The sequence below is a fragment of the Cladophialophora bantiana genome, assembly GCF_000835475.1.
Source record: "Cladophialophora bantiana CBS 173.52 unplaced genomic scaffold supercont1.22, whole genome shotgun sequence".
In the NCBI taxonomy this organism is placed as follows: Eukaryota; Fungi; Ascomycota; class Eurotiomycetes; order Chaetothyriales; family Herpotrichiellaceae; genus Cladophialophora; species Cladophialophora bantiana.
Window position 1 is genome coordinate 75,373 of NW_015971596.1, and position 27,938 is coordinate 103,310.

The 27,938-nt window shown below is 51.6% G+C and overlaps 10 protein-coding genes across 10 annotated transcripts; 4 read left to right on the forward strand and 6 right to left on the reverse strand.

The window, feature by feature from the left end:
* Positions 1–290: 290 nt before the first annotated feature.
* Positions 291–2,305, reverse strand: Z519_11420 (uncharacterized protein; the record flags this gene model as incomplete). Its single annotated transcript, XM_016769132.1, has 2 exons — positions 291–2,243; positions 2,270–2,305. The coding sequence occupies 2 exons, from the start codon at positions 2,303–2,305 to the stop codon at positions 291–293; spliced, it is 1,989 nt and encodes a 662-aa protein (XP_016614505.1).
* A 362-nt stretch (positions 2,306–2,667) lies between these two features.
* On the forward strand, positions 2,668–3,371 carry Z519_11421 (uncharacterized protein; the record flags this gene model as incomplete). The annotated part of the gene is made up of 2 exons (XM_016769133.1): positions 2,668–2,906; positions 2,990–3,371. The coding sequence occupies 2 exons, from the start codon at positions 2,668–2,670 to the stop codon at positions 3,369–3,371; spliced, it is 621 nt and encodes a 206-aa protein (XP_016614506.1).
* Positions 3,372–4,679: 1,308 nt separating this feature from the next.
* Z519_11422 (uncharacterized protein) lies at positions 4,680–6,590 on the reverse strand (the record flags this gene model as incomplete). Its single annotated transcript, XM_016769134.1, has 1 exon — positions 4,680–6,590. One exon carries the CDS (start codon positions 6,588–6,590, stop codon positions 4,680–4,682), a length of 1,911 nt encoding a protein of 636 aa, XP_016614507.1.
* Positions 6,591–7,053: 463 nt separating this feature from the next.
* Positions 7,054–9,654, reverse strand: Z519_11423 (uncharacterized protein; the record flags this gene model as incomplete). The annotated part of the gene is made up of 1 exon (XM_016769135.1): positions 7,054–9,654. The coding sequence occupies one exon, from the start codon at positions 9,652–9,654 to the stop codon at positions 7,054–7,056; it is 2,601 nt and encodes an 866-aa protein (XP_016614508.1).
* Positions 9,655–10,445: 791 nt separating this feature from the next.
* Z519_11424 (uncharacterized protein) lies at positions 10,446–13,389 on the reverse strand (the record flags this gene model as incomplete). The annotated part of the gene is made up of 3 exons (XM_016769136.1): positions 10,446–11,135; positions 11,196–13,147; positions 13,203–13,389. 3 exons carry the CDS (start codon positions 13,387–13,389, stop codon positions 10,446–10,448), a joined length of 2,829 nt encoding a protein of 942 aa, XP_016614509.1.
* Positions 13,390–14,101: 712 nt separating this feature from the next.
* Positions 14,102–16,218, reverse strand: Z519_11425 (uncharacterized protein; the record flags this gene model as incomplete). Its single annotated transcript, XM_016769137.1, has 2 exons — positions 14,102–15,949; positions 15,994–16,218. The coding sequence occupies 2 exons, from the start codon at positions 16,216–16,218 to the stop codon at positions 14,102–14,104; spliced, it is 2,073 nt and encodes a 690-aa protein (XP_016614510.1).
* Positions 16,219–17,469: 1,251 nt separating this feature from the next.
* Positions 17,470–19,501, forward strand: Z519_11426 (uncharacterized protein; the record flags this gene model as incomplete). The annotated part of the gene is made up of 3 exons (XM_016769138.1): positions 17,470–18,980; positions 19,055–19,341; positions 19,428–19,501. 3 exons carry the CDS (start codon positions 17,470–17,472, stop codon positions 19,499–19,501), a joined length of 1,872 nt encoding a protein of 623 aa, XP_016614511.1.
* Positions 19,502–20,042: 541 nt separating this feature from the next.
* Z519_11427 (uncharacterized protein) lies at positions 20,043–20,880 on the reverse strand (the record flags this gene model as incomplete). Its single annotated transcript, XM_016769139.1, has 3 exons — positions 20,043–20,165; positions 20,216–20,476; positions 20,539–20,880. 3 exons carry the CDS (start codon positions 20,878–20,880, stop codon positions 20,043–20,045), a joined length of 726 nt encoding a protein of 241 aa, XP_016614512.1.
* Positions 20,881–21,258: 378 nt separating this feature from the next.
* On the forward strand, positions 21,259–24,157 carry Z519_11428 (uncharacterized protein; the record flags this gene model as incomplete). Its single annotated transcript, XM_016769140.1, has 2 exons — positions 21,259–23,737; positions 23,796–24,157. The coding sequence occupies 2 exons, from the start codon at positions 21,259–21,261 to the stop codon at positions 24,155–24,157; spliced, it is 2,841 nt and encodes a 946-aa protein (XP_016614513.1).
* A 589-nt stretch (positions 24,158–24,746) lies between these two features.
* Z519_11429 (uncharacterized protein) lies at positions 24,747–26,117 on the forward strand (the record flags this gene model as incomplete). Its single annotated transcript, XM_016769141.1, has 1 exon — positions 24,747–26,117. The coding sequence occupies one exon, from the start codon at positions 24,747–24,749 to the stop codon at positions 26,115–26,117; it is 1,371 nt and encodes a 456-aa protein (XP_016614514.1).
* Between the last annotated feature and the right edge of the window lie 1,821 nt (positions 26,118–27,938).

The following is a 27,938-nucleotide window of genomic DNA, read 5'->3' on the forward strand; positions in this document are numbered from 1 at the left end:
GTCTGAGATTGATGCCTCAACCATCGGACTAGACATCACTGGGACTGGGCCGAGGTGAAACTCGCTCTTAGGGTGTAGAATGATAAATAAAACTTGATTAATGCTCACAACTCTGATGCTTTAGTTGCTCATCTATGGAGGGTCAGTTTCAGTGTCTATGCGCCTCCTACTGAGCTCGCATTCTACTTCGGTCTATGCAGGGAATCCAGGATCGCCACCGCTAATCGAATACAACCGACTTCGCATCTTACTATCCAACGGTCCTCTCCATAGGCTTGATGCTCTAGCATTCAGAACCCACCTTTGCCCAATAGTTCCTCCCCAACCTCTTTCAACAAATTCTCCTCTTTACAATCTTCCCTCTTCCCCAGCTCCTTCAGAACATCCTTGAGCTCCATCGCCCGACACAGATCCCAAAGCATGTCCTCGGCCGGGGCCGAGTAGAGAAGCACACCAAGGGTAAGTAGGAGAGCGTGAAGCGTGCCTTTGAGGTTGCCGCCGCCTGGCGGAGTTGGGGTTGCGGGCGGACTGAGTGTTGCGAGGGACGAGATGCTTTCGAGCAAAGCAGCGGCAAGGTCATCGCTCACTGCGCCCCCTTCTTGCTCGCGTGCCTCAGTGGATAAAGGTGGGAAGTTGTGCGCGTATACCCGAGCATTATGAGTCCAACTTGCAAGGTTGTATATCAACGCCGCAGCCAACGATCTCGAATTCAAATGCTGCGATAGCAGGCACTGCGCCGCAATGATTTCGATCTTCTCTTTCAGGCTGCCGGTGGAGGAGGAAGATGACGGCGAGTGCGAATCGAAGATCTGCCCCTGGAAGATATTGGAGGAGAACAAGTTGCAGGCAAGTTGAAGAGTGACGGATTGAATGTTGTAGGGGGCGTTTGCGAAGTCTCCTGGCGATATCTGGACTGTATTGAAGAGTGTTGAGAGTGTGCGATGTTCGTGTTCAGCGGTCAGAAAACTGGCGACACGGGGGTCAACAATCGCAACCCGTACGAGATCGATAGCTGCGAAAAGGTTCTCTGCCGGAAGGCTGGTAAACTGTGAAGCAAGGTGGTCGCTGAAGTCGTGCAGATCTGGAAGTGCAGCTTCCGTCATACCCTTCGCGTCGCGCGTCTTGATGTAGCTTACGAGGCCCTGCACTGACTTGTCATCTGAGAAAGCTTTGCCCAGTTTCGCGAGCAGCTTTTCTAAGGGCGGCGTCTTCGTGTAGAGAATCGGCGTCTCGATAACCCGTTGAAACGTCAGTAACCTCAGCTTCGAGTGCTGATGCTGCGGCGGCTTTGCCATCTGCAGCAGCAACTGAACATTTCCTCTCAATTGCGCCGGATTGGCACCAGTCCATTCATCTTGCTTCTGCCCCCTGAGGAACGTGATAAATGTCGGTGTCGCGCGGATACTATATCTTTGTGCGACTGTATGAGCCGAAGGGGACGCCGAAATGTCGATTTTAATTAACTTCGCTCCGGAAAGCGTGCCAGCCTCGGAAGCCAAGTCGTCATACGTAGGATAGACGATCTTACATGGCGGGCATGTCGCCGAGGTGAAAAATACCACGGCGCAGGAGTGTGAGGTTGAGGAGAGCAGGGAGTTCAGTTCAGAGAGTGTGGTTATGTTGTGGACATAGCCTGGACTGTCTCTGGGTGGATGGGCATTGATGATGGCAGGCGTAGTGAGTTTGTGGGTTGGTCCTTCGAGAATCGAAGAGGCTTGAATGTCCTTCTGAACGGCCTTCGAAGATTTTTGCGCAGCCGCTTGAGTGCAACTAGCATTCTGACCGGCAACAGCATCGGGTGCCTGAGTCATGGTCCTCATCGACTCGTCAATCTGGCTTCTCAACATCTGTCCAATGGGAGTATTCAGGAAAGTCTCGGGGAGGCTTCGGATCTCGTCAGGAATACTCTTCCCCACGAGAAACATGGCCAGATCTTGACTGAAGTTGTTGCAATTGTGCAAGAACAGGTCGTACGATTCTGGAGTGTAGATCTGTTCTAATGACTTCATGTACTCGTCGACGACATCAAGAGGGAGGTCCGTCTTGCCCAAACTTACGACTTTCATGGGGCGACCATGGTGTGTTGAACCAGGGACTTTCTTGTGAATCCCTTGACCGAAGAAATATTCGACATTGTTAAACACGATTGCCGTGTGATAGATGGCGTCGATGTGAATGCCGGTTAATGTTCGAGAGAACTGACGGGCGAGGCCCTGGACGCCATTAGATTGTTTCACCGATGGCTGGATATGGGATGGGTGTTATATACCTGTGACAGGTCATAGATGTACAGCTGGACTTCCATAGCTGCACGCGAGTGATGTTGAACGTCGCTATTACATCATGTGTAGTTGAGAACGATATATAAACTGGATGTTCTTTGGCGAGTTCATCTCAGCAAGCTCTCAGGCGGCAAAAGTACGTCAGCCACCGCAGCCTCGCAGCCTCGCAGCCTTGCGAGGTGATGGAACGTGTGGCGTCACCAACACGGTCGTTTCTCTGCTGTGACCAACTACAACCGTTCCCCCCTCCACTCACAAGATTATTTCTTCAAAGCCCATCTCGATCCAAACTCGGCGCGAAGAGACGACAGGGTCATCTACATTTACCTTGGACAAATGGGTGGGATGCTGGAGTGAGTTTCCTGCTAAGCCTCTCCATTCCGGCATGCCCCCCCGCAAGACGCCTTCCAAGGGCAAGGTCGCCGTCAAATCTGCGCGAGATGGAAACCCTTCTTCAACGTCAAAATTACGCTGGTCAAAGCTTGCAAAAGAGAACGACATCACAGCAGAAGAAGAAACCGCGGTCAAAGAAGCATGGAACCTCTTTCGCCTTGACGAGGTGGAGGAATACGAAGACGAGAAGGAAGGTGTGATTCGGACGAGGGACGTGCAGAATGTGTTGAAGTAAGTTTCTATGCAAGGAGAGACGAAGCTGGTGAATCAAACCAACGTGACATTCAGTGGCTGACTAGTTTGTCTACTGCTAGAGCACAAGGCCTCGCTCCGAGCAGTCCATCGCAAATGCACGAATTCATTGATACACTCGATCCTGAGTCCAAAGGCTACGTGACGTACCCGCATTTTCTGGCCTTGTGTGCCATTCAGCTGAAAACCAAGACCGATGAGGTCAAGGCAGAAGAAGTCGAAAGCGCCTTTAATCTCTTTCGTCAGGGTCAAGGTGACGGTGGTCAGGAGCAAGTGATTCGACTGCAGGACTTACGTGCCGTGGCAACGACGTTGAAGGAGCAGGTTGACGACGACGTACTGAAAGCCATGATATTGGAGGCGAATGGGGGAAAGGGTGTCGGCAGGGGTGTGAACATGGACGAATTCCAAGCTATCATGACACGGGCCGGTGTCTTCCAGTAGCTTGCTCTGCCCTGGGAGTAGATATGATTGAGATCAGACTGTACAACACGAGACGAGAGATTGAAATATCGATGTTTCCACACAAATCAGTCTGCAGCCCATGATACAGCCGCGACAAAAGAGAGGCGTGGAAGTCTCGCAGCCAGATTTCGTCTTCTGGCCGTGGAATCGAGACCTGATACTTTTCTAGCTTCCCTGTCCACACTGGCTCGCTTTAGAGCGAAAGGAAACGGCCAGCTCTAGCATAGATAGAAGCATTCGAGATAAAGAGACACCCAAGAAGGCACAAAATCCCAGATCGTAGGTTGATGGCGGTGAGGGCTGGTCGAAGCGAAGGTGCTTGGTCGAGCGGCATCAAGCCAACATTACACGGGGCCTTCAACTTCAGGGCGAGAAAAATGAAGGGCGTTAAGCGACAATCCCGAGTTCATGGTGCTTCTGGGGTGAGATCTATTCCACACGGCCCTGAAGAAGAGGAGCAAAAAATTGATGGCGCGAAATTAGTATGCTCTACCGAGTATATTACGGAGGATTGGTAGTAATTTCGGCGCCGAGCATTTTTAGAAGAAAGAGCAAAAAGGTTCTAATTCTAATTCCAGTTCTGGTTGCATCTTGACACTTTGGGAGCTGGAGCGCTAGAGAATACCCCCCCCAAAAAAAGACACGATATTCACCAGCAGCCATATATTGCTGGTCTACCTTAATGCGGCCTTAGGTCCTAAACTGGGGCATGTGTCTGGACTCCCTCGCACATCCACACCTAGACAAACAAAATGCGATACTGATGCCAAGGCCAGGGGCCTCGCGTCTTGTCCCTGTACAACATTTCCAACTACCGAGCCAAGGAGGAAGAATATAGGCAAACATGTGTAACATCCTCGACGCCCTCATGGAATCTTTCCCGACACCCTTGCAGATGGCAGGTTATGGTTCTTCCCCTTTTCTGTCATTCTTACTTGACGGATACATATACATGAAATAATCCTCTTCCGGAGTTTGGTCCAGCAACTCCTGGTTACGCCCAGAACGACCCAAGCCATCGAATTCTTCATGTATAACCATTATTGGCATCTATTCGAAATAATCATAATCATACAGTTCTTGCTGGATTCGCTTTTCGTCGGGTTCTCCTAGAAGAAACCCCTAACCCACAAACACAGTCCAGAGAGGAGATAGGTCTTTCTTCAGGGCGTTCCAACATCATCGACTTTCTTCCATATCGGTCCATGTAATCCGACCACCTATTCTCGAGAAGAACCTCTTGTGGTATCGTGACGCGTTAAAAAGCTCTGTCCGGGCTCAGTTGGGTCAAGTGATATCCAATGTATCCATCCTCCATATCTCAACATGTTGTACATCCTTCTCCTGGATTCGCTTCACTCGCCGCCTATACACGGTTTCATCCTTCCACTCGTCTCTCTCACCATGGTACCCGTTACAAGCGGCTTGTTGAACATTCTCTCCGTCATCAACTCTCCTTCTGACGACCTCCTCCATGATTCCCCCGATTTCCCAAACCTTGCATCCTAGCCCAATATACTTCAATTTTGGAAAATCCGGCAGCTCGGTTCCCCCTGGGCCAATGTGCTCGGACAGAGCCTCGCTCATCTTCTGCTCGTGCACAGAATCTGGGAGACCCACAAAACCCCCATGCGCCTCTCTGCTTTTCCTTCCCTCCTTCCCGCTGAAAAAGACATCCGGCGGGTAGATGGGAGCGAGCACACGGATCGCCCACAACTCGCTCAAAAAGGGCATCAATAACCTCAACATCTCAGCCTGGGACTCCTCAAGACATTCAATTGCGGCGGCGAGCTGTGTAAGATTCGGGCACGAGCGGATAAGGCGGGCGGTGATGGATGTGGGCAAGGGCCAGCGGGAGGGTAGAATTAGGTGTTGAAGCGTAGGACCGCAGATAGTGCAGATGTTAGTGATATAAAGATCCCTTAAAGAGATTGTGGCTGAATGTGAGGCTGAGCTCGTTGGCGTATTCCTGGCGGAGGCACTTCCACTGCCGCTTCGAGGCGATTGCTCAGCTGAGGTGGGGGCAGAATCTAAGGTGCTATTGCCGTTGCTGTGGCCTTGATCGTTGCAGTCTGCCATAGTAGTGCTTGATCCGCTCGGTTTGTATCTTGCATTGACAAGATACAATCTCTCCAGCCCAACGAATTGGGCTAGGTCCAACGCATGCCGTTTATGCAACTGATCTAACCTCAGGGATTTGGGTCTCGGTTGGTCTTTCTTCGTGTTCACCATCATATGCCATGTGCGGTCGATAAAATGGGTTGCGCTTTCCCTCCCCGATGCAGCAACATCCTCGTCCAACCCAAACGTATTCAGCGCTGTCACATCCTCGATGGTGCTGGTATCAAAGGCAGCCAAGCATTCCGATGTATCAGCGTTAGCGAGAAGGTTGTACACGCCCATTTTGCGCAAACGAAGTCTCCGTTTTGCCGCAATATTTTTCCGAAAGAAGTGCGTGAGCACCACAGACGGTTCGCCTTGTTCGCGCATCCGGGGGGAGAAGTGCAAGACTAGGCTCGAGAGGCGTGTCGCGTGGAGGAGTAGGGTGGAGATGTCGTCGGGGAAACATAGAGGATCGTAATGTGTTATTGTTAGAGACTTGAGATTGGGTAAAGCCGGGATTTCGTGCGATGGCTGAGGAGAGCGGTTTGTAGGGAAGCGAAGCCAAAGTTCCTCCAATCGGGAGAGCTTCGTGAGTCCAGCGTACATGTTCGGTTGTAATCTGACATCCAAATCCCACCGAAAGCGCTCGAGATAGGCACATTGGTCAATGGCAGCCCGCAACGCGATGTTCAGCACCATAATACTCTCCGAGACGCGACCAGCTCTTGAATATTCGTGTAGATCGGATGCAGTGTATTCTCCGTCCAACCTCAGTGAGCGGACCAAACTCGACACGTTTCTCGTCACCAAGGCATTCAGACCCATGGAGAAAGGACTTGCGCTGCCAAACCCCTCAGGCACCTCGTCCTTGTAGCGGATAGTGCTGTATGATTTCAGGGTGACATTTTTCCACAGATGCGGTAGTGTCATGTACCAAAGGACGCGTGAAGTACGACAAAGCCGCGCAAGGGAGGCGACATCGTCGTCCAGGTATGAGATGATGTGGGCAACAGTGGTGAGAGGGAGCGTGTCCACGCCGAATGCGCCTTGTACTTCGGGGCCATTGCAGTACAGATGGTTGGCGCGCAAAGTCATAATGTGGCGTCATTGAGGAAAGCAGCAATGGCTATGGCGGTCGGTACATACCCCTGGTCTGGGGGGATGTGTATCCTCAATGCATTCACAGAGTTGATAGGCCGTAGATGGCAGTTGAAGTTCACATGGTAATAATGCTATCAATGCTAGGCAGAACAATTCGCCATGTTGACTAATTTGGGGAGCATATGCTCCGCAGCAGCGCTGAGACTAGTCCGCAGCATAGGCCTCCAACAGCGTAATAACATGCTGTCATGAGTCTTGCTTCTTGACAACGATGGCTCAGAGGAGGCATTGCTTATGCCCTGCCATCTTCAAATCAGTATACACGGTCGACGTTGGAGGGACACGAGTTGGAAAGACTATGCATGTCCGAACTTTTTCTCCTCCAAATGCCACGAGAGTCGTCAACAGATGGAAATATTGTAACTGATTTATGAATCTAACGTAACCACTAATTTGATCATGATGCCGTGCCACCCGTATCTCTCTCATCAGCATCCCTACTATCTGGGGTTGGTGATATACTTCTGCGCAGCTGTTCGCTGGGGGGCTGATCTGCCGTGTGGATAGGTGACGAGGAGTTCCCGACATCAGTATCACGAGCAGACGATGCCACATCGGCGCGTGCGCATTCGCCCGTAGTGTCAGCCATCCGAGCTTGATCTGGAGGAGCGTACGGCTCTGGGCAATGTTGTACTGGACCTGGTACTTCACTGCCCACTTCATCTGTAGCGTCTTCTGCAATTGGAGCAATGGCCAGAGGCCGGGCGTACACTGTGGACCTTGGCAAACCTGTTTGAAAAGGGTCTGCCGTCCGGCTCGTCCTAGCTTCTGGTTCAGAGATGGTGAGTGAGCCCCGGTGGACGTAGGTTTGCTGAGCTCGCATGGCCTCGCTGGGACTCGACGAAGAGTTTGGGAAGAGGGCAGCGTCGGGACGTTGAGGGCCTGGAGTGAGCTGAGGGCGGACATGCGGTTCATCTGGAAGCCAGGTTTGACCGTTTACAGGAGCTGGAATAACAACCACCTGGCTCTGGTCGGGAGCATTCAAGTGTCCCACAGCAGATCCTAGCTGCTGACCCGAAGTCTCCGCTGTTTCCATGCGATCAGAATCATCATCGGTTGACCGGTCACGAATATCGTCAGGAGACCATGTCCGACCATTACTTTTCGGTGCTGGAATGACTGTGACTGGCAAGGCAGCTACGGGTGCATTTCCTCGACTAGCAAACCGCTCTCTTTGCGTGGACGCAAATGCTCCGAGTCGATCTCTTAGATTAAGGGTGCGATCGATTGGTGACCGCCGCACCCCGTTTGCATTCTGTGCATCAGCCACTTCTGCTGGGGGCTCTGATCTCCGTCGTTTGAAGGGATTGGGCATTGCCTGCCAAATGGTTCGTCCTTGGCGACTTGGTTGCATCGGAAGGACCGTCTCCAATGCGAGCTCCTTTTCGACGTCAGAGGGAGAAGATCCGGCGTCGTCAGACAGTTTTGGAACATCGAAACCGATAGACCCTTCTGGTTGGGACCGCGGTTCGGGCTGTGGTTTAGGCGACGGACTCGACAAGTTGTGATAGCGGACGGCGTACACCGTGCTAGCGGCGCTCCCCGTGTCACTTCTGCTGGGGGGCATCATGACCTGCTGGGGAATCACATACCGTGAGTCGGGATTGGCTTGACCGCCCGCGTCAGTTGCGTCCGCACCGGTGGCGATTCCGTCCGCAGGAGGCCTCCTCCGCCTCTTTCTCAGCGGAAGCCGGACACGAAGGCGTTGATATCGGGATGCCATGCCTTCTGCCATCCCCTTCCGTCCACCTCCTTCTTGATCAGGTCTGGTATCATCTCCTCGCCAACTTGCATCCTCCGAGGGTGTCATGTTCAACATCTCGTCGCCGTCAAAAATCTCCCTCCCAAGAATGCCATCCTTTCTTTCATCTCGCTCCAACGATTCAATTCGCTCGACCCATTCCCAAACAACCACACTTGCAGCTGCAGCACCGACCCACCGAATATATTCACCCCATCCCGCCAAATCTGGTTGCGATATGTCCAGAATGAAAAATACTACAGGGATCACAACTGAAACCAGTGACAGGAGCGCCACCAAGCAGATATTTTTCATCTTCGGATGCCAAAATGCAAAACGCCTTTTAGAAAGACAATAATACACCACACAGGATGCGTAGATTAGCGAGATCGCCAGCTCGAACAAATAATTGAGAGCGGGGATTGCGTCCGAAAAGCTCCTCGGCCGGGTCCTTGGGTTGCCACTGACGAAAGAGTCCAAAATGCTGAAGATGGTGTCGAAGGATACCATGGCGAATCCAAGCCATTTGATAGTGACTTTCTCTTTATGCCGTGGGAACAGCCGTATCAGTGTTTGTACCTGGGCTAGCCACAAGAACGTGTCTGAGATGACTCGGATGATGCGAATTTCCAAACTATCTACCACGTTGTCGACCAGCTGGCTCGAGTCAATATAGCCCTGGTTATATTGCTTCTCAGCGACGTGGAAAGTGTCTGCCGTAGCGATCGTGAGGGAGATTGCCACGGTGACAGTGGCAATCTTTTGCAGCAGAGGCCTCCGTCCCACGCCAACGATGGACGACGATCCATACGATCCTGTTATCATGCCACGACGGCCCAGGAAACGGGCTCCCCCTCCGCCTCCTGGACTTCCGACATAGAAGGTCCTTGGAGTAATGAAAATGAGGATGACGAGGATATAGCTGATGACGGTCGCTGTGGCAAGGGCGAAAATCTGGGGTGATATTGAGGCATAGAAAGGATTAGAGAAGCCAATGACGGAGGAGTTGCCAGTGGTGTCGGGGCTGATGATGGACTCGGGGTTTTCGCAAGGGAGTTTGAAGGTGACTTGGGCCGAAAGGGTCGTTGTGGTATCGTCATTGAAGATAAAGATGCCTGTCTCTTGAATCAACACATAGTCTTGCATATGCATACGGGATTTGGTTGCCATTGCGCACCTCCACTTGGCAGTATCAAAGGGGTACACCAGGCGTCGGAAGCCGTGCTGCTGGTGTGAGAAGTACTCGACTGGCCCCATAGTTGGCGAGCAGTGATTGAAGCATCGGTGGACATGCCGTAAGTACCGTTGAAGTTGTATAGCGCCAGCAAGCGACTCCGGTTTGCACATTGTCAATGCACCAGGACTTTGAGGGCGTTGCAAGAGGGCAGACGCGCCGCAGGCTTTGGTTATACGAGCATAGGCGGAGCGATGCTTTCGGGCTCAGGTTCGGTCTGATAGAGGGGAAGAGGACGGCGAATCGAGAGGAAGCAAGATAGAATCGAGCATGCGCTGCAAAATAGAAATATTTTGGGCGGGAACTGGTGCCCAGACAAAAGACGTGCACAGTAAGTGTTGATGATGGTTCCAGTCGAAGTTCGAGGACGGCGGCGATAGGTGGCGGGGCCAGTTTGAGAGGCAAAGCTAGATCTAACCACTACCGCACCACCAGCTCCGTCAACTCGTCGGTCACATAACTCTACAAAGCCTCTGCGGGAACATGGCAGGATACGAGGTGATTATTCTTGCAAAATTTCCGGTCCTGCTATTTGCAAACTCACTGCGTTGGCTAGATCCAAGGATGAACTACGTACGTCAACACCTCTGGCGCGGGTCTCAGCCAGTGCCCCATCGTCCAAAGGCCACCCAGGTCATCACGAACATGGCCATGATTGTTCATTCTTTATAGCTTGCGAAGGTCATTCCTCCTCTGACAAAAAAGATTGAGATTCGTAGACTCGTCCAAAAGGTTTTGCTACCGCCATGGCCGCGGAGCTAGATTGAAGCGACTCTTTCAAGGAGAAAGAAAATTCCCAACGCACATCACCACTTCACATATTTCCATACCCAAACGTATGGCTGCCCCACTGCATCTGGCTGTAATTTCGATTGGTGATTGCTTCAAGCAAGTCTCGACCACCCAACGTCGGACCAATGCCACCAAATCCTTGGTCGACAATGGCTTCGTCACTGCCCCAGAGGTTGTCAAGTGGTAGTGCGAGCCAGTCGCCGCCCGGAAGGTCGGCCATCGTCGAGCCCATATTGACATCATCCGGTAAGGGAAAGTCAATGTCATGGTCTCCGCCGAAATTGGGAGGGGGCACAAATGTCTGCGAATCCAAGTCCGCCATTGGTCTGGCTTGAATTCCCGCGAGAGGATCGTTCACGTAGAACTCGAGCTTTGGTTGGATTGAATTGTTGGCTTGAGGCTGTTGTTGTTGCTGTTGTTGCTGCTGCTGCTGCTGCTGCTGTTGCGAGTGATCATTTGCGCCGTCAGGTCCGTGGGGATGTGGAGACTGTGGACGAGACTGTTCGCGGCTCGGACCTGCAGATCCGGTGCCAGGGTGTTGGACTCGAATCATTGTTTGCTTCACGTTGCGAACTATGTTTTGCACGAGTCGAGACGTTGAAGAGGCTAGGTGCACGTCGTCGACAACTTCTTTGGACAAAAGCTCTGTGATTTGGTCCAGCTGCTGGAGACACTTTCGCACCAGTCCTTCATGGGTGCCCAAGCTGAATCGCTACGCCAAACAAGGTCAATTGCCAGTGTCACATGTAAAAACGGTAGGGTTGCGTCTTACCTTCAGAGTAAACATCATGCCCGACAAGCTGCGCAGGTATGTGCGGACAGGCGCGTTTCTCAGGAAGCCTTTTGCGGCGATGCCGTCAATGACAAGGCTAAGAATATTGAGGGCAGCCTCAGTGACTTCGTCAATGTAAGGCTTGTTCTCTTCTGAAATCCTGAGCAAGGTAGCTTTCCGCATAGTTGCCCCGCCTTCTACCCATGACTCCACGACCTTTTGGAGGCCGAGTGAGTTGATGTACAGGCGAGCATATTCGTATTCCATGAGTAAGATGCATTGCATGACTGGGTGAATATGATGTTTCACCTTCTCAAACTCGGTTTTCCAACGCTGAAGTAGAGGGGCGAGGTTAGCAATGGCCTCCTTGTACCTTCCGGTTGTTGTCAATTCTCTTGTGAATTGATGGGACGAAAAGATTTGCCGATTTGCTTGGTTCATGATCTTGGCCACATGCACCCAGCAGCCTTGCATGATGTCAATTGGATGGTCTTGCTTCGGGCTGATTTTGTCCCAGACTGCGTCGGTTTCCCATTCGTTGACGTTGAGAGAAGACTGAACGCCCATTCTGCCGCTAGTCTGTGCAACGTAAACAAGCACCAGACGTCGAATGCGTCTCTTCCGTGCACAATCCGACTCGGGTCCATGCTGGTGGCGGCAGTAGAAGTGGTTCGTATCGAAAACACCCAGTTCAAATGCAAGACTTTGAGCAAGACCAAGAAGCATCCATGACATACGGTCAGATCGCCACGCAGGTTCGAGCCAGCTCGCATAAGGAAGATTGTCATAGTCCCTCGTGCCTCTCTGCTCATCTTGCTGTACAGACCTCTGGGCATTCGCTTCGTTATTTATAATAAGGCTGTGATCGAGAAGGCCATTTTCTTCGTCTCCGGGAGGAAAATGCAGCGCACGTGGTTGCCAGTCGGTAAGCAACAGAAGAGCTTCGATGGTGCCCAAAGTGCGCAGGCTACCTTGCCAGGTAATTTGCCCTGTGTTAGACTCGTGTATTTTTGCATTGTTGCCGCCTCCGCAGAACCCACCTCCGAATTGTTCTTGGCCCCAGAGAAGGCGTTCCACCTGACGGCGGAGGTGAGTCCAGAGTTTGTCATGAATCTGATATGACCGAGACATTGCGGCGTAACCTGAGAGGGGCATATGACGCGAAGCAATGGCGAGGATAGCCAGAGCTAGAATGGGCTCGTCAGCGAGCAGAACGTGGTGTTTAATGGGTGATCTGAAATCTGGAAATACGACTGGAGTCATAGGAGCCAGCTGGTCATAGAAATATTCAACATATTGCATAGCTTCCCAAGCGGTGAACCATCCGTTGCGGACAAAGCGCATCTGCGACCAGGTTTTCAAACCGGCTTCCTGTTCCGCCTGCTCAGTAGGGGATAGGCCGACACCAGGAGGTTCCTCAGGGCCGCCATGACCAAGGCTCGAAATCGCCTTCTTCCGTCCGCCTCGATCAGAGAGCGGGCTGTCTTTGTCGCCTGGACTGACATCTTCAAAGACGTTTGCAGCATCGACAAGAAGCATGATGCTATCTTGAGTGCTTGACACAGGAGCGCCCAGAGTTGCTGCGGCTACCTGGCTGTGCAACTGAACGTCAGATGCCGGCTTGTTCGCAGTTGATCCGGGATACATGGAAGAAATCTGAGAGTGATGTGAGCCGTTGCGCGGTTGTGAAGTCACTGATGGTCCGGGGTTGTGAGCCATTTGAGGTGACCAAGATTGACGACCAAAAGCAGACGTCCGGGATCCCTGTGGAAGGACATAGGGGGACAGGCCATTATTATTTATAGCCGATCCTTCACCATTGTCAAATGTTTCAGAAACCGCTCTCGCGGTGCCGTCTGACTTCTTCTGTTTCTTCCTTGTCGGCGCAAATTCGCACTGCAGACGCTCGCGCAGGCACCGCTTGCAGGGGGGATCTGCCGGGGCATCAACACCTGTGGCATAACATCGTCAGTGAATATGAGAGCAACTGTCCTCTGTGTAACATACTCCCTAGGTCACACTTGACCTTGCGCTCGCGACATCGTTGGCAAGCTTGATAGCCTCGTCGATGAGACCTGCCTTCACGGGGCTGTGCCACATTAAAGTCCGCGGGTTCGGGTGAAGAGCTACTCTTGAAGGTGTTTGGATGGACCGCGGTGTTGGCAGGCAGTTGAGGATGAGCACTGTAGGCCATAGCAGGCAAGGCACTACTAATAAGTGGACCGACAGGCTGGAATGCTGAGAGTGTTGCGACACCGACACCGAGATAGCCGTCCGGAGGAGCGAGCCCAAGCGGAGGCACCAAAGACACCACAGGCTGATGCTGGCTGTGCTGGGCAGGCTGGGGTTGCACGAAGCCGGAGCCGCGCCCATGTTCCACCGCGGCTGCCCCACCAATCGGCGGTGTCACAGCAGTACTAACTCCGCTCTCATTGTCCAAAATAGCTGACGGCGGCAAGGCTGCCGCTAGGTCAGGGCAGCCTGGGGCATCAATGGCAATCAGCATATCAAAGTCATCAAAACCAGGGACGTCAACAACAAGCTCTACCAAGTAGTAGCTCTTCATACAGTCTGGGCCCCTGGTTGTTCATGGCGCCCCAAAATAAGTAGAGGATTAACTGTTGATTGGACAAGAGATGCGGCAGTAGTAGAACACCAATGCGGGTTTTCTTACTTTGGGCATGTGTCGAATGTTACTATGGAACATGTGCTCACACTATGCGTGATAAAACCACGTCACTTATTCACGCTCCAAGGTCCACCAGCCTCCCTTTAATCGCGGAGGATCGTATTGAACACGTGAGGTGTAGACACCCTACTTACCAGTAGTGAATGCCAAAAGGGGACACAGCATCGGATTAGAAGCTCATGTCGCTGTTCACAATAGAAATTTTGCCCAATCTTTATCACCTGTTCCTTGTTCCAGAGAGTCCTTGTCGGTATGGTAGGCCCACCGCCGGTGATGTTGTTACAAAGGGATCGGCATCTTTTTCTCTGCTGCCAATGACAGTCCCGTCAGTCTTCATGTTATCGGATTCTGGTTTCAGCGGTGTCGGCAGACTTCGGACACTGTCTTCGCTAGCTCGTCGTAGTATGTCTGGTGTCACGCGACCGCCTATTAATCCTCTAACACCGCCAGCTTTCCGCGATGGCATGTCTCCTGTCCCTGCGGTCAATACGTAAAGTAGGTACTTGAGATTCGGAAGCGTGTGCCGAATATCAAGAACCCTCAGACCTCGTCGGTTCATAAGAAACTCAATATCCTTGTTCAGCAGGAAGACTCCATATTCAAATTTGTATGGGACGGTGGTCGGATGCAGTGGGTATCTTCGTTGGCTGAGCCCGATTGATATCGGATCAGAGATGTAGGAAGCTGACCCATATGGCTCAATTGGGTATGGTAAAGGAACGGCCAGGTAGAGCCCCAACTGATGCACCAATTGCGCAGTATACCCAAGAGCTGCGGCAATCTCATCTCGGTTTGTATCGTTGTAAACCGAATTGGGCAGGTGGATGCCGCGGATGGTGAATTGAAGTGTCCGATTCTTGAGCGGTTCGATGGGGAAGATTGCAAGGAGCGACTCGCATATTCTTCTAATCTGTCCATTGGAATCTCTTGCAATCTGCTCAAGCCGAATTTCGAGCTCTTTGGACTCCTTTGCTCTTTCTTCGACAAAAGTCCAGCATCTGAATTCAGCTTCACGCCCCACGGCAAGAGCGTATCTCTGCTGTTCCAGAGATACCCGCAATTCTTCTTGCCGTTTCTTTAATTGCCTGAGCTGTTTTTGCTCTGCCGCCAATGCCGCCTTTGCCTGAGGGTTGTCGTCATCGATTTCGGGTTCTTCTTCCTCGTCGACCATGAGAACGCGTGCCTCCGCAAGGACTCTGTTGATGTCCTCCTCAAGTTGCGAGCGTACCTTGACAGCATCCTGGATACACTCATCTAAATTTGCGAGCTGCATGAGGGCGTCGAACGTAGAGCCCGATTTGCTAGTGCCGGCTCTGTGATCAACTGAATGCTCGACAGTGGGATGAGGCTCAGCAGGCAAATCTGTAAAGCTGGTGTAGATTCCATCAGACAGATGTAGCAAGATGCAATTTTGAGGCAACGGGTGGTGGAAGTTCTCCAGGCTTCGTCCAATGAATTGCAAAGACCGTAGGTTCAAGTTCAATTCAACAAGCAGGCAATAGTCTTCTGTCTTGGAGGGCCGGGCCCAAACTCGAATGGTACACTCGTCCGATCTTGATATTCGCGGCCCGCTGCTGTCCAAATCGAAGAATGCAAAGCTCGGATTCATGGACTTTTCTACGACCTCGCTGATGTACACAGGTTCGGAGATGCCTGGACAATGAACTGACACCCATGTATCGGCAAGGCGCTTGACAACCATATCTTCAAGCGTCGACTGACGGACACGGGGACTCGTTGTAGCCCAGTGTAGGGTGCTTCTTCTGCGGAGTCTCGCTCCGCCAGGCCTGGCTTGTCCTGTCTCATTTCTCTCGAAGGAAGTGGCAGCCCTCTGAGGCCCGCCGGCAATTGCAGCCTCGTCGATCGAGGTGGGGAGGTTTGTGAATGAACGCGAGTGGGTTAGATGCGACGGATTGGAGTCTTCCTGAAACGCGCGCTTGGCTGAGGTAACAAGATTGTAGGGGGCGTCATCGTCGGTAGTCGTCTTGCCCTGCCGCTTAGGGCTGCTTGAGGTTACATGGACATTTCGCAAAGAGATTCCGTGTAGATGACGCAGGCGTCGGTTCTGTGGCAGCGTGAGCTAGAAGAAAAGAGACAGGGGAATCCCACCGACCCATGGATACAGGAATGGCCGCCCTTGGACTCTTGAGTGGACGACGGGATCATCTCCACGATCAGCCATTGCTTCCAGTGCTGGTGCAACACATTGCTGATAATTTGTAGCGGGAGATCCGTTGCTGTGAGGGACTGCGCAAGACTACATTTGGCAAAATTGATGAGATATGCCATCCATCTATGCCGGTTCTTAGGAGCACCTTTTGGACTTTTGTCCATAGAAATGGCCGCCGCCTGTGGTCTGCGGGTGAAGTCTGCATGGAGCCAATGACCAATGGCAAATTGGCCAGCTTTGTGGAGTATCAATTCTCCGAGGTTTTTCCTGGCTATTGTCTTGTCACTCCACTGCCCCCGAACTTCCCACACCATTACCAAAAGATCTCTTCATACCTAGTCATAAACAGATCGCCGGCACTGTTACCATCTCGACAGAGAAATGCCGCAGACATGGCCGCTTCGAACCTGACAGGGTCTCCAAGCCTCTCCCTTGCAAATTCGCAAATGAGACCTGCACATTCCGGTTTCACATCGCGACACAGCTAACATTGAGCAATTCCAAGACATCGCTATGGACAAACCAGGTATTTGGGTCTGCAAACCCTGTTTCCCGTGTAGCTGACATTGGAAACAATGTACGCTCTATACCCATTTGATGACTGGACCTTGACGTCTTTGACAGCCTCGTCCACACCATCAAGTCTACTGTTACACCCCACACTATATCCTCTATCCACTGGTCTGCAATCTCCCCTTTCATATGTGTCACATCCTCGACTTGCCCTGACTGTTTTTGGAATGGTAGGTAAGCTTCAGACCAAGCATTCGAGTGGTACCAGGCACGAAGCCTCTGTCCACACCCAAACGACAGGAATCCTCCCCTCTCCTTGGCCCGAACCCCTTTTGTAACTTATCTGTATGAGCATGGTCTTATACCCAATGATAAATACTATGTCTACACCTCTTCGGCACCATTTCTGTCATTGAGTTAGAACCTGTTCTCTCTCAGAGTCGCAGTATGGTTTCCTGGGCGACCTGTTCTTCGGCTCCATTCGGGTTCTCCGAGCAATCCGTTCAGTACAAGCGCTCCAGAGGGAAAAGGCCGAGCCCATTTGCGGACGGAACTTGGGCAGTTGCTATGACAGCAGTCCATTTCAGCTGTCCAATTTCTTTCGACTCGCTCGCCGGAGGAGGGGCATCAAATACATCCTTGAACATGGCTCTCGTCAGGAAGCGCCGGTTTTCCACTTGGTGGTTAAAGAGGGAACCGGGAAAAGATAAACTTCCTGGACGCCGCAATGATTTCTCAGTTCTCTACCAATTCTTTTTCTATATACTCACTCTCCAACCAAGAGGTGGACACGCAGTACTCATTCCCCCTAGTGTGAGTTCCTCCTTTTCTGACCCATTCTCGGACTAGAATTGCCAACAACATCCCGAACAGCGTCATACACAAAGCATTATTTCTCAAAAATGAAGTTTCCAACAACGACGTTAGTTGTGCTAGCCGTCATTGGACAGACCCTAGGTTCCTGGATTGACTGGTTCGGGGATGTCACTTTGACGGAAACGGCGACAAGGATCATTCAATCCTGCCCTTGCAATGGGGAAGTGAGAGCCACCCCTGTTGCTCGTGGGCAAGATGTCCAAATATTTCCAAGGCCAGGACCACCGTTTGGCCCCCGTTTTCCTATACCGGCTGGAAGGACGGTGACCAAGGCAGGTCCAATCGTGGCTGTCTATAGCACTGCGGGCGCAATGACGACCAAAACCGGCATCGTTATTGAATTGGAGCCCACTCGTGGGGGTCAGGGTCCTAGACTAACAACTACGATCTGGACGAGCCCTCAGCCCACCAGTGATCTGGTCTGGATTGACTGGACCCCTGAGGACGGAAAAGACGGCGCTTCATTGACCCGCACTCGCACAAAATTCACGACTATCTATGGCCCTGCTCCGACAAATGCAGAGCTTGAGCCATGGGTCGACTGGTTCGAGCCTCCTCACACCAAAACATCAACTTCACGGTCCTCCAGTTCATCCTCTAACGTTGCTCCTATTGACAGTTCCACAGGATCGAGTGCACCTGCCTATGGCTATCCGACTCGCCCCAGCGGTTCTTCCAGCACCTCTGTGCCAACAACCTCTTCCTCGTCTAGCAGCGGTGGTGCTGGCCCAACTGGAGGCTCTACGTCCTCGGGGTCTTCTAGCCCCTCTAGTTCCTCGACGAGCGCCTTCAGCAGCAGCATAGGCGGCTCAACAACATCAAGCTCATCCTTCACCTCTGCCTCTCTCAGCATGTCCACCAGCTCAAGTGGTGCAACCACCAGCAGCCTGAGTTCCACCGGCATCAGTAGCACTACACAATCCGACCCAAGCAGCAATGGTGGTAGTCCTGTTGCAGAGAGCACCACGACTACTTCCAATACCAGCGGCAGCTCGTTCACATCCAGCTCCTCGACCAGTCTTGCGAGCTCCAGCATAACATCACTCAGCAGTGTTTCTGTTGGTTCCACTAGCGGCGCAGCGAGCTCGATGGTAACCTTAGCAACTTCCAGCTCGATTTCTGGCACTTCATCTTCGATCAGCGCTTCTAGCAGTGCCGTAGGCAGTACGACCAGCAGCTCAAGTTCGGCCCCCAGTGGTACTTCCAGAAGCAGCTCTTCGTTATCCACAACATATACTTCTTCTACTTCTGGCACAATACTGTCAACCACCATTTCCACAGTTTCCTGGGCGACCACTTCGGCTTTTTCTAGCACTACCCTGCTCTCTACCACCTCTTTTCTTATCTCCACGATCACAGCTGTTGCAGAAGGGGCGGTCATGACGGATGATGTTCGCTCTCTGTCCTATAACGATGCAATTCTTCAAGCCCATAATGTCCACCGCCGCAACCACTCCGCAGCTGATTTGACCTGGTCCGACAACCTAGCGACAATTGCCGCGCAGATTGCGGCCAGCTGTGTGTATGCTCATAACACGTGAGTAATTGCATATCTTCTATCTTTTTTTGGATCAATAAGGAAACAGGAGCTAAGCTATCAACCTTTTACAGCGCGGCTGGTGGCGGCGGCTACGGTCAAAACATTGGCGCCGGATACACCACCACGCAGGTGCCGGCCATGATTGGTAACGACATGTACAACAAGGAGATGCCCAACTACCCACTCCCTTACGAAGTAGACAATGTGGACACCAGCAAATTCGACTCATGGGGCCACTTCTCACAAATTGTGTGGAAGCGCACCCAACAGGTGGGCTGCGCAACGCAGTTCTGTCCTGACGGAGTGGTAAATGCCGATTTCACACAATATTTCACGGTTTGCAACTATTATCCTCCTGGTATGTACTACGTAACACTATATGTGTTTTCTAGGCATATTTGCCTGTATTTTATCGAGTCGTGGAAGGACTGACCAGACAACTAGGAAATATCCAGGGAGCGTACAGCAACGTTGGTGCTCCTCTAGGTCAACCTCTCACAGTAGAGTTGACCAATTGAGGAAGATACAACCGGATGGTATACCGAGCACGTTCTCGATGCATTCTAATAACAAAAGAGCTCGCACAGAACCATTGAGTGACTGCCTAAATGATCTGAGCATCGATGCCGGCAGCCGATGTTGGTCTTGGAAGTGGGTAAGATGGCGAGATGGTAAAATGAAACAGAAACCGTGCTCTGAGATTGGACTCGTTGATAGAGCCCTCGGCCTATTTATCATGAGATTCATTCATCCATTAACGCTAGGGGATCGTCGTGGTCGCTCGTCTATCACAGGATATCATATTCCGGACTCGAAAACTTTTCTTTTCTAGGTATGTAGGCATTCTCCATGAACCGTTTTAGATCATCAGACATCCCAACCAAGAGGATCGACAGTGGACGTGTTGTAAAAGTCTCTCTCAACGCATTGGATCATAATGATAGAGACTTATCCCCGGTAAAGAAAATGAACCAAGACGTGTTCCTGTTCCGTCTACTCCGACGCCTGGCGCCGTGCTCAATATGCAACCCTTCTTTCGAGATATTCCTGCTCTCAGTCTTACTTTCGAAGACTATCCAAACGAGCTTGCAAATCATCATCCTCGCCTCCGCCACCTATAGCCTGAGCAACGCGGCCTTCCGGGACTGCCGCCTTCTGTATGCCAGTCGGCGTTTCACCAAGCTGGAGGGTAAAATTAGTCTCCGCTCGCCCAAACGCTGAATCGATCTTACCGCGTTGTTCAAATCGACACCAATTTCATCCAGCACCTGATTCACCACTTCCTCCCCTTCCTCTTCGTCCTCCAACCCGGTGACATCGTCAATGGCATCATCCATCATCTCCTGGCGCTGATCCATGATATCGTTCTCGCGTTCAAACTCCATGGCAATTCGCTGTAGGCCCGGCAAGTTCATTTGGCGATTCATGCTTCCAAGTAGCATTGTAGCACCTTTCATGGATTGCATCATCTGTTCATTACTCCGGACGGTCTGCTCAGACACACAGGTTCGATCAGCGGCAATTCCCACTGTGAAAGAATTCCAGGATAATCTACCTGTATCCTCAAACTAATAGCCTGCAACTGCGTCCTCATCTGGTAGAACTTTTGAATATACCTCCTCGTCCTGACCAGATCCTTTGCTTGGATCTTGCAGGCTCCAATTTGTCCATTCTTTGCGCTCTTCTTGATGTCTGCCACCAGCTTTTTCTCTTGATTCTCAAGCTTTACACGCTCACGGTCGAGTTCTCGTTGAGTCTTTTCCAGAGCGCGTTGGTGTTTACGTAGCCTCTCGGCCGGGGTCATGCGTTTGCCGAAGGCCCATTCTATGATCTGATATCGGGTAGTTAGCGGGGTAGAGGAGGTTTCGGACAAGAGACGGTAGAGACTCACGTTCATGTTGAGATATCCGAGGAGTGACAGGAAGAAAGTGCAAGCTTATGTGCAGTCAGTCAGATAATAAGACTGTGTTCAAAGAATCGGCGTAATAGAATTTTTCATAGTTACTAGGTCCTGATCACAGGTCGAGGCTGCGATCGTAGAACGGTGAACTGCGAGTCATTGTCACAGCCAGTGATGTTGCCGGAAGAACGTCGGAGCTTGTTCCTCTGGCCACCCCAAAACTGTGACTTGCGACTTCTCTCCTGCAGCAGACAGAAACACCCACGATCTAGTATTTGCAATTTCAGTCACATGCATTATTATGAACCTAGATGACCCATCGATGCGCTGAACCTCGCAACGGTCGATCAAGGATTCCTGAAGAGCACTTCGAAGATGAACCACGCCGACGAACCCGGCCAAGCGTCCTCGCGGGCATCCCTCGATCCTGACCCCAGTTCCTTCATGGGCCCGGACGAAATGACATCGCCCAGCCCTATCCACCCATCTGGCTACAGACCCGACTACATGACTGTCGGCACTGGATCACAACCGTCCCACGCTGCAGCTCTTATGGAACAATTAGAACGAGATTCCGGCTACGGCAGCGTGGCTAGCGACGTACAACAATCTGGTGGCGAGATGCGCGCATGGGAGGACGAACTTCTCAGAGACAGACCGACGCCTGCTCATACTCCTCAAATCAGCGGACAACCCGCAAGGATGTCAGAAACAGAGAAACGATCCCTCGCCAGTCATGTGCATCAACTCTATTACAATCAAAACCGCGTCGCCCTTGCAAAAGCAATCTCGCAAACCGTTGAACTACTGAAACAATTACAGGAGATGAATGCTCAATGGCCCGCGCACTATCCTTCTGTCCAGAAAGAAGAGAAAGAGAAGGAGTTGGCTAGACCAGTCCTGCGAGAAGCCCAGTCAACAAGAGAAGCGGCAGATATATCACGGCAGGTATTTCTCAAAAAGGCAGTACAAGATCGGCCAGGAGCCTTCAGAAGAGCTGGAACTTCAGTGGGAGAAGATACGACAGGAGAGTCAAGTTCGCAGGCTCAACACAGGCGGACGCCTGAACCACGACTCATCACGCCACAAATCGCTCAAGAGTTTTCCATTTTAAAGCTCGACCTCAAAGTCGGTGCGTTGTCTCAAACAGAACTCGTTCATTCTCTGGAGAGGAAGTCAATCGCGTCACTACTGGATGGTAAAATAAGCCAGAGTGTCCGGCATTTACTGGCCCTCCGAGATCGAATAGAGGATACCTCAAGTAAAGTCCTGGTTACTGGTGATCTCAATGCTGGAAAGTCAACATTCTGCAACGCCCTCCTACGCCGGAAGATTCTGCCTGAAGATCAACAACCTTGTACCAGTATTTTCTGTGAAGTGCTGGATGCAAAAGAGAATGGTGGCATTGAAGAGGTCCATGCCATTCACAAAGATTCGGTGTACGACAGAAACGATGAAAGCACCTACGACTCGTATTCATTGCAAGACCTAGAGAAGATTGTTGTTGACAACAACCGTTACATGCAGTGCAAGGTCTACGTCAAGGATATCAGAACGATTGACCAATCATTACTGAACAACGGTGTCGTCGACATAGCTCTAATTGATGCCCCAGGCTTGAATTCGGACTCGGTTAAGACCACAGCTGTGTTTGCCCGACAAGAAGAAATTGACGTGGTTGTTTTCGTGGTTTCAGCAGCAAATCATTTCACTCTCTCCGCCAAGGAATTCATCTGGCAAGCTGCGCATGAGAAAGCTTACATCTTCATGGTGGTCAATGGATTTGACAACATCCGTGACAAGCAACGATGCCAGAAGATGATTCTGGACCAATTGGCTAAACTAAGCCCCCAGACATTCAAAGAGGCTCAGGAATTGGTCCATTTCGTATCTAGCAATGCCATCCCTATGGTGCCTTCCTTACTTACCAGCAGAGCTGACGGCGGCGGAAGGGAAGGTGGAGGAGGAGGTGAATCAGGTCCTCCTGGGGATGATGATGGTGATGATGGTGATGGTGGTGGTGGATCAGACAAGGGAAAAGGGAAAGACAAGGAGAAGATTCGAGATTTCGAAGTCCTAGAGAGTGCGCTCCGAAGATTCGTCTTGGAAAAGAGAGCACGCTCGAAGCTCGCACCCGCAAAGACCTATCTCCTGAACTGCCTAGGCGACATGAATGTCCTCGCTACGGTGAACCACGACGTTGCACAATCCGAACTTGACAGGGTATCGAAAGAGCTTTCGGAGATCGAACCGGAGTTTCAAGACAAGCAGAAACAGCGTGTCGCCATTTCGGAACAAGTCGAGAAAGGAATCGACTCTACATCTACCGAGGTGTACAACCACACGCGATCAACTCTATCCAACACTATTGCAAACGTGGGCAAAGAAAACCACGGCATCGAATACCCTGGCATACTCTCAGCATTCCAATACGCAGAAGACCTCCGCATTGCCATGCTAGATCAGATCTCTGCGGCAGTCGCCAGTTGCGAGAACTATGGGCGGGCGAGAACTGTGCAGGGCGTCAATACCATCAAATCACTTGGCTTATTGCATGTGGGAGATAGCTATGAGAATCTCAACTTCGCGGCGGACAAGATGTTTCAACGACGGAAGGACGCGTTGGTACGGTCTGTGGATACGGATGTGGATATATGGGATTTCTTCGACATTGCTGGGATGTGGGAGCGACAAGAGAAGACGGTAGGTACAGGACTTGCGCTGACTGTTGCTGGGACATTGGGTACCAGGGCAGTCGGTGGTGTTGGCTGGATTGATGGAGCATTTGGTGCGGCCAAAATTCTTGGGAGCCGGAATCTCAGGAGGTTGATCGTACCAGGCGCTGTTGCTGCTGGTGAGTAGTGGTGTTACCCCATCAACAGTTGAACTTCAACTAACGAGGTCTTTTATAGCGATATTGGCAGTGGCCTACATTCTCTCAACCATCCCACAAAGCCTTCCACCGCGTCTCTCGCAGAAACTCTCGGCCACACTCTCCCAGATGGACTACACGCACAGTAACGCTCACCGAATCGCCTCTGAAGTTCGTCGCGTCCTCCGATACCCCGCCCAGCAATTAACAGCCGACCTTACCCAGAACGTGGAAGAACTAAGACAGAGGAAAGAAGACGTTACGAAGACGAAGAAGGAGAGTGAGGTTGCGAGGAAGTACTTTGGAAATCTCATGCGGGAGAGTGAGGAGGCGAGGAGGCGAGTGGCAGGAATTGATCTGGAGGGAGGGCCTCCTGGAGCAGTAGGTGGTTATGCTCTATAACCTCGCGTCCCAAATCGCGTGCTTGAAGCCTGATAGGGATACGATATGCAAAGGGAGACGCGATGGAGAAGAGAGACGCAATCCATAAGACGTGGTATACGACTATGATGGGCATGTAGATGAGCGATCCTGGACTTTCTCCACTTGGTCTGTCATTGACTATTGTCTTCTTGTACAAATTCGGGTTCCGGCTCAAACGGCAAAATCAGGGATAATATGAATTTTATCTTCACCCTTTGCTTACCTGATCCGCGTTTCTTGTCTGCATACGACAATTCAGTGACTGAGGAGGCTCATGTGAGGGATGATGGAAGATGATGGACAGCTGCCTGTGCTTGCAGGCTCGAAAACAGCGGGAAGCAAGACGCTAGGGGCGCTAATTTCACTAGTGGCAGCATCCTCGACATGACGTCATGCTCCTCGTGAAGATCATGCTCATCATTCACAACCCAATATGTTAGACTGCACGATGTACGGAATACACAGATTAATATCATTACACAGATTCCCTAGATATATCTGCTCTCCACGCCCCATGCATCTTCTTAGTAATCAGAGAATAGTTGATCAAGTCTAGCACGCGATCGTAATGGCAGATCCTTCCCAGAACCCCACTTACTATTCCGAAGAACAGCCCATCAGCATGAATCATCCTGCTGCTGTATATCAACCACAAGGCCAGTATTCGAGTTCTCAACCACCACCACCTCCTCAAATGCCGCGGCCCCACGAAATCACAGCACCAAGCTACGATCCTCTGGGCCCGCCACTCCCACAAAGACCTAATGCCCAGGCGCGCCAGGGAAATTTCGATCTTGAAGCCCAAACTACTCCTTATGCACAGCCTTCTGTCTATAACCCGGTCGCATACGCTCCCGGCCAACAATTCCAACAATTCCAACCACCGCCCCAGCGCTACAAACAGACATTTGCCAGTGACGACGACCCATCCAATCTCGTCCACTATATCCGCGATCCACATAAGCTGATAGGATATTTAGTCCCGCTCCCGTGTCCAGTACTTCCCAATGTCGATCCAGAAACCATACCAGCCAGATTTATGATCTACACACCGCCACCACCTCCACTGCAAAAGCCCGCTGAAGGCGAAAAGGAAGCCAAGTTGCACAAGGTCCAGCGGAAGTGGCAAGAAGAAGTCCGCTCCGCCAAGACCAGCACCGCCAAAACGGCCAGTTGGAAGGGTGTTAAATCCAAAGCAACGCGCGGGATTGATTGGGCCATTCACAAGACCACGTCCTCGAACTTGGATTTCTTAGGCCGTGTATCTCCCAGTCCCCAGCCGTCGCATTCTGATGATGAGAAAGACCACGAAGGCGCAGGAACGCATAAGACTGTGGCAGTCGAGGAAATGGTACTCATATATCCACCTACCCTTAACCTTACGGACCAGCAGATGCGCGAAGAGTTCGTCAATACAATGCTGCGCACAAAATCCAAGGCGCAGAGAGACACCATCATCGCGACCGGGCTCATGCCAGTGGCTTACGGAATTGATATCCTAGCCACTTTTATCTGGCCGTTCGGCGGGTTAGGCGAGATCGATACGGTTTGGGCATACGCAAGTTTTCGTGGCGCGAAGACTGCAAGATCCGTGACGAAAAGGTTGACCAGCTCGACTCAGTCGTCTCCCAATCATGAAGACGAGTCCAACAAGTTGAAACTCACATTCACGCACTCCCAACGCCTCGAAGTCCTTCGCAGGTATCTCGAAGCAGAATGCCACAAGGCCGATTCCAAGTTGTTCCCGCGCTATGAGCATTCTCCGACAGAAAGCGACATGTTAGAGGCGATAGGATGGACGCCCAGCCGCGAGACCGAGGAGAAGAATTGGGAGGATGAACATTGGGAGATACAGGAGGTCAAGGATGATCTGAAGACGGTGTTCAAGAAGGCAGCGAGTGAGTGGAGGAAGTGGTGTCGGCTGTTGGAGAAGAAGTAAGTCTCCCGAAAATCTTGTGGCAGTTTTGAAAAAGGCTTGTTCTTTTTCGGAGTGCTTAGTTGCCCGATACACGGCCTCGAAGCTAACGACCTACCAGTCCCGAGAAGGCCATGAAGAAGTAGTCTTGGATGATTGATGCTAGCGGCTTAAGTGTTCTGACTCCAGATGCACTTGGCCTTTACGTTGCAGGTAAACTGAATCATACTTTAGCGAGACACCTGCTGCATATTGCCCTGCGCGTATGAGCCTCTCGCTACGACAATACTACACATAGACAGTTACCTTCAGTTCATGACAGAGCCGGCCGTGCGCCGGGGTCCCTTCCAGATTCCTGACCGCCTGTACCCCGTAGAATGCGAAGTGAAGTGTGATACGGAGAAATCTGGGAGGTCTCGTACCAGACTTTCCCGACAGCAGCAGGCAGCTCTCCCATCGTTGGCCCAATCCTTCATGGGGCAGGCTCCTCAGTCAGTAGCACAGATGATGAGGCAATCTCGAGTCGAAGAACCAAAAACTAAGGCCCGCATGGCTTGTTCTAGGATCCATACGAGTGGGCTTGCTGTTGATGGTGTTCGGGAAGAGCGCGATGCGGCGAACGGACTTAACGCAGTTAATCGTGTTTAGATAGATTGTTTGGTTACCTAGACGCCTTTGTTCAACCTTCATAAGCTGTTGGTGATTGTCGCCAAAAGTATGGGAGCGAACATGGATAGGTCAGGGAGCTGAGTGACGACGCGGATCTTGATGGCTTGTTCCTTGTCCCTAGTGGTTTATTTGCAAATATCGGCACCTATGTATTCTCCGAACACGGGCTGCCGAGCTGCTCAGCCGAATCATCGTCGCCACACCCATCGACCAAACCAGGGGCCAGCTGGACAATGGACAGTATGTAGGTGGGCGAGCGCCTAATGAGATTGACTGACTCACTCGCCAGTGGGCGCCAGTTAGAAACTGGCGGGCGAGCGGGGTCTTGCTTCTCGCGGTGTCGGTGATGGGGGTATTCGGTGTTCGGGGGAAGGACAGAAACGACAATACTAGGTTGATGGTGGGCTGTGCATCCTTTGATCCCCTGTTTGTGTGCGTGTGCGCGTGTGCACATACAGAGCACAGAGAGTAGACAGAACAAAACACAAACACAAACACTTTATGTACCTAAAAGGGGGCAGGCGGAAGGGGTTGTTGGCATAGACGCCTTGCGACTCTATCTCTAGGCATCCAGGGACCGACCTCGCTACCTACCTACCACTTGGCCTACCAGTAGGTAAGATACCTAAGTCCCTACTTATAGGTCGCTAGTACCGAGTGCAGGGGCGAGGAGAAATTATTGACGTTGGATGATGTGGTCATTTGCGGCCTCTTGGACCTCTCTGGTTCTCGCCCACCTTTGGTTTTCCCCTCCCCCACAAACTTCGAATCCAACGCAAACACCAGGCAATGTGATTGAGGAAGTCGAAGCAAGAGGTGGAAAGAACAAAGAAGCAAACCAAAGCAACCCAAATCAAAGCAACAGCAAGCCACACCCGTTCACCCATCACCGGCAACACCTGGTCATCATATTCACCTGCTGCTGGACTGCGCACTGCGCACTTCGCACTGCCACCTCCATCTTCCTATCCATCCATCATCCCTCGTCTTTTAACCAATAAATTATTGTACCACTTCCTCGCTCCCTACCTCGCTCCCTTCCCCCCAAGCGAGTGCGATCACTACTGACCTCATACTATCCCGCTCCTCTGCCTGCAACTAGACCGACCAGCTCGTGACCAGGGCTTGCTTGCCTCGAGTCCCTTTGTGTGTTGATCAACCTCGTGCTTGGACAGT